We start from the raw sequence: 2,768 nt of genomic DNA, 5'->3' as shown, positions 1-2,768 counted from the left end.
AGATCCCACCTCCATCAGATCCCACCTCCATCAGACCCCACCTCCATCAGACCCCACCTCCATCAGATCCCACCTCCGTCAGATCCCACCTCCGTCAGATCCCACCTCCGTCAGATCCCACCTCCATCAGACCCCACCTCCATCAGATCCCACCTCCATCAGACCCCACCTCCATCAGACCCCGCCTCCATCAGATCCCACCTCCATCAGATCCCACCTCCATCTGACCCCACCTCCATCAGACCCCGCCTCCATCAGACCCATACCCCCTTGTAACTAAATCAGGAAGAAAGCAGTATCTCCAGTATCCCCCATAAGTGATCTGCCACTCATTCTAAGGCCTCTGCCATGCTTGTTCCCACCCTCTCAGATGGTCCTGACCCTGTGTCAATCAAGCTGGACTCAGGAGTAGCCACTGGGGATGTGGTGGAGGTGATGGAAGGCCACACCGTGAACTTCTGGGTGGAAACACAGTCCTACCCTGTCCCTGCCTATACCTGGTATCCCCCCACTGACTCCATCCAGCCCTCCACCACAGGAACACTCACCATCCATGCTGTGTCCAGGGAACACGAGGGCATGTACAGGTGCCTGGTGTCCAACACTAAAACCAACTTGTCCCGCCTAGGTGTTGTCAAAGTCCAAGTGCTTGGTGAGTGTTATCTCCTGATTTCTCTTTTGCTTCTTTAAGGAATCAAAAGCTGAGGTTTTACGTGGAACTGGAGGCTTAGCCTGGGATTTTAGGGGAACTCTTTGATTACCTGGGTGGGTATGGAGTCTTGGTGGTGTTCTTAAGAAACAGTCAGTGGTAATTGTCACACTCTCTAGTAAAAGCTGAAACTCCAGTCCCACCTCAGTATTTGAGGAGGAACCAGAGGTCAGATGATTTTCACGTGACAGGTGTCAGTGCACGGCTCTTATCTCAGGGAAGGACACAACTTCAGCTTGGCACATATTCAAGACCTTCTTACCTCTCCGTGGGTACCCATGGTTTGATTCTTTGGATAGGAAGGAGTTGTGTGTCTTTATAGGTAAACTAACACAATCCACACTCCATATACATTAGAAGACTGACTATAAGCATGGGCCACCCTCACACATACAACAGGCACCTACAACTTATATACAACACATAACCTCAGGCATATGACAGTCATAGAAGACACAAATACATATAACACGCACATACTCAATACAAAATACAGAGCAAGCATATCAAAGACATACACCGAGCCATATCCACTGAGCCATCTCCCCACCCAAATTAAAACAAACAAACAAACAAACAACCCAAATAACCTTCAATGCTAGATGTGAGTTCAAGGCCAGTATGTGTAACTTAGTGAGGCCCTGTTCCACAATACCACTGAGCTACTTGATAGAATGCCTATTTACAGTCCCCCAGTGAGGGGCTGGGGGCATGGCTCAGTGGAAAAGCACTTGTTTAGAATTTAGGAGTCTCTAGGTCAAGTCCCTGATACCACAAAACAAATAGCAAAAACTATATAAGCCCAAGCAGCATACATATGCATACCATTCATATAGCATTCTCTCATAAAACATGTAAGGAACATTCAATATGTACCATAATATATGCAAAATCACAGATATGAAACACATACTCAGATACAAGATGTGTATGTGTGTGTGTAAAACAGAGTGTGTGTACATCTCGTGCATACAATTCAGTCATAATGCACACACAACACAACACATAGAGCAGACATAAAATCAACAGTCCCCATAAACACACCCCAATTCCACAAACTTTTCTCCCACACAAAACATATAACATTCTTTTTTTTTTTTTTTTTTTTTTTTTGGTTTTTCAAGACAGAGTTTCTCTGTGTAGCCCTGGTTGTCCTGGAGCTCACTCTGTAGACCAGGCTGGCCTCGAACTCAGAAATCCGCCTGCCTCTGCCTCCCAAGTGCTGGGATTAAAGGCGTGCACCACCCTGGCAGTGTAGAAGTCTTAGGAATCCTTCCTTGATCCTGAACCTGTATCTCCCTGTGTTTCCAGAAAATGTGACTGCACCGTATATCGAGCTGCCAACCTTGTCCCTTGTGGAGAACGCCACCTCTGTGACGCTGACCTGCAAAACCAGCCACCAGGGGGTTGATGTCCGTTGGTATCTGAAGGGTCAGCCGCTCAGGCCTAGTGAGCACCTGACACTGTCATCCCAAAACAGAACCCTGACCATCCACGGCCTTCAGAGAAATGATACTGGGCCCTATGAATGTGAGGTGTGGAACTGGGGTAGCCAGGCACGCAGCGAACCCCTGAAGCTCACCATCAACTGTGAGTGGCTGGGTCTGGGTCTCTGCCTCCCTCCCTCCCTCCCTCCCTCCCTCCCTCCCTCCCTCCCTCCCTCTTTCCTTCCCTCTCTCCCTCCTTTCCCTATACCTGCCTCTTTAAGGAGTCAATTCTTTCTGGATGCAGTGGTACACACTTATAATCTCAGCACATGGGAGGCTAAGATAGAAGGAGTTTAAATTTGAGGTCAGCAATGATCTGAAAAGGCAAACACATAAAAGTAACAAAAAAGAAAAAAAGAGAAGAAAGGGAAAGGGAAGGAAAAGAGAAAGCCAGACCTTTTAAGTGGTCAGCCGTTCACCCAGTGGTTCTCACCCTGTAGGTTCACCAGCCCTTTGGCAACCCTCTATCTCCAAAAATTTACATTACAATTCATAACAGTAGCAAAATTACTGTTATGAAGTAGCAACAAAATAATTTTTTTTTTCTGGTGGTGGTGGTGGTGGTGGTGGTG

General features: G+C 47.4%; 1 protein-coding gene across 1 annotated transcript; it reads left to right on the top strand.

Moving 5' to 3' along the window:
* Nucleotides 1-370: 370 nt before the first annotated feature.
* On the top strand, nucleotides 371-2,299 carry LOC114636065 (carcinoembryonic antigen-related cell adhesion molecule 20-like; the record flags this gene model as incomplete). The annotated part of the gene is made up of 2 exons (XM_028784366.1): nucleotides 371-652; nucleotides 2,021-2,299. Coding segments are annotated over 2 exons (561 nt in total), but the record flags the coding sequence as incomplete, so codon positions are not given.
* Nucleotides 2,300-2,768: the final 469 nt, after the last annotated feature.

The sequence above is a fragment of the Grammomys surdaster genome, unplaced genomic scaffold (assembly GCF_004785775.1).
Source record: "Grammomys surdaster isolate TR1022 unplaced genomic scaffold, NIH_TR_1.0 121678, whole genome shotgun sequence".
Classification (NCBI taxonomy): domain Eukaryota; kingdom Metazoa; phylum Chordata; class Mammalia; order Rodentia; family Muridae; genus Grammomys; species Grammomys surdaster.
Note: the sequence above shows the minus strand (reverse complement) of the source record. Positions and strands in the feature narration are given on the sequence as shown.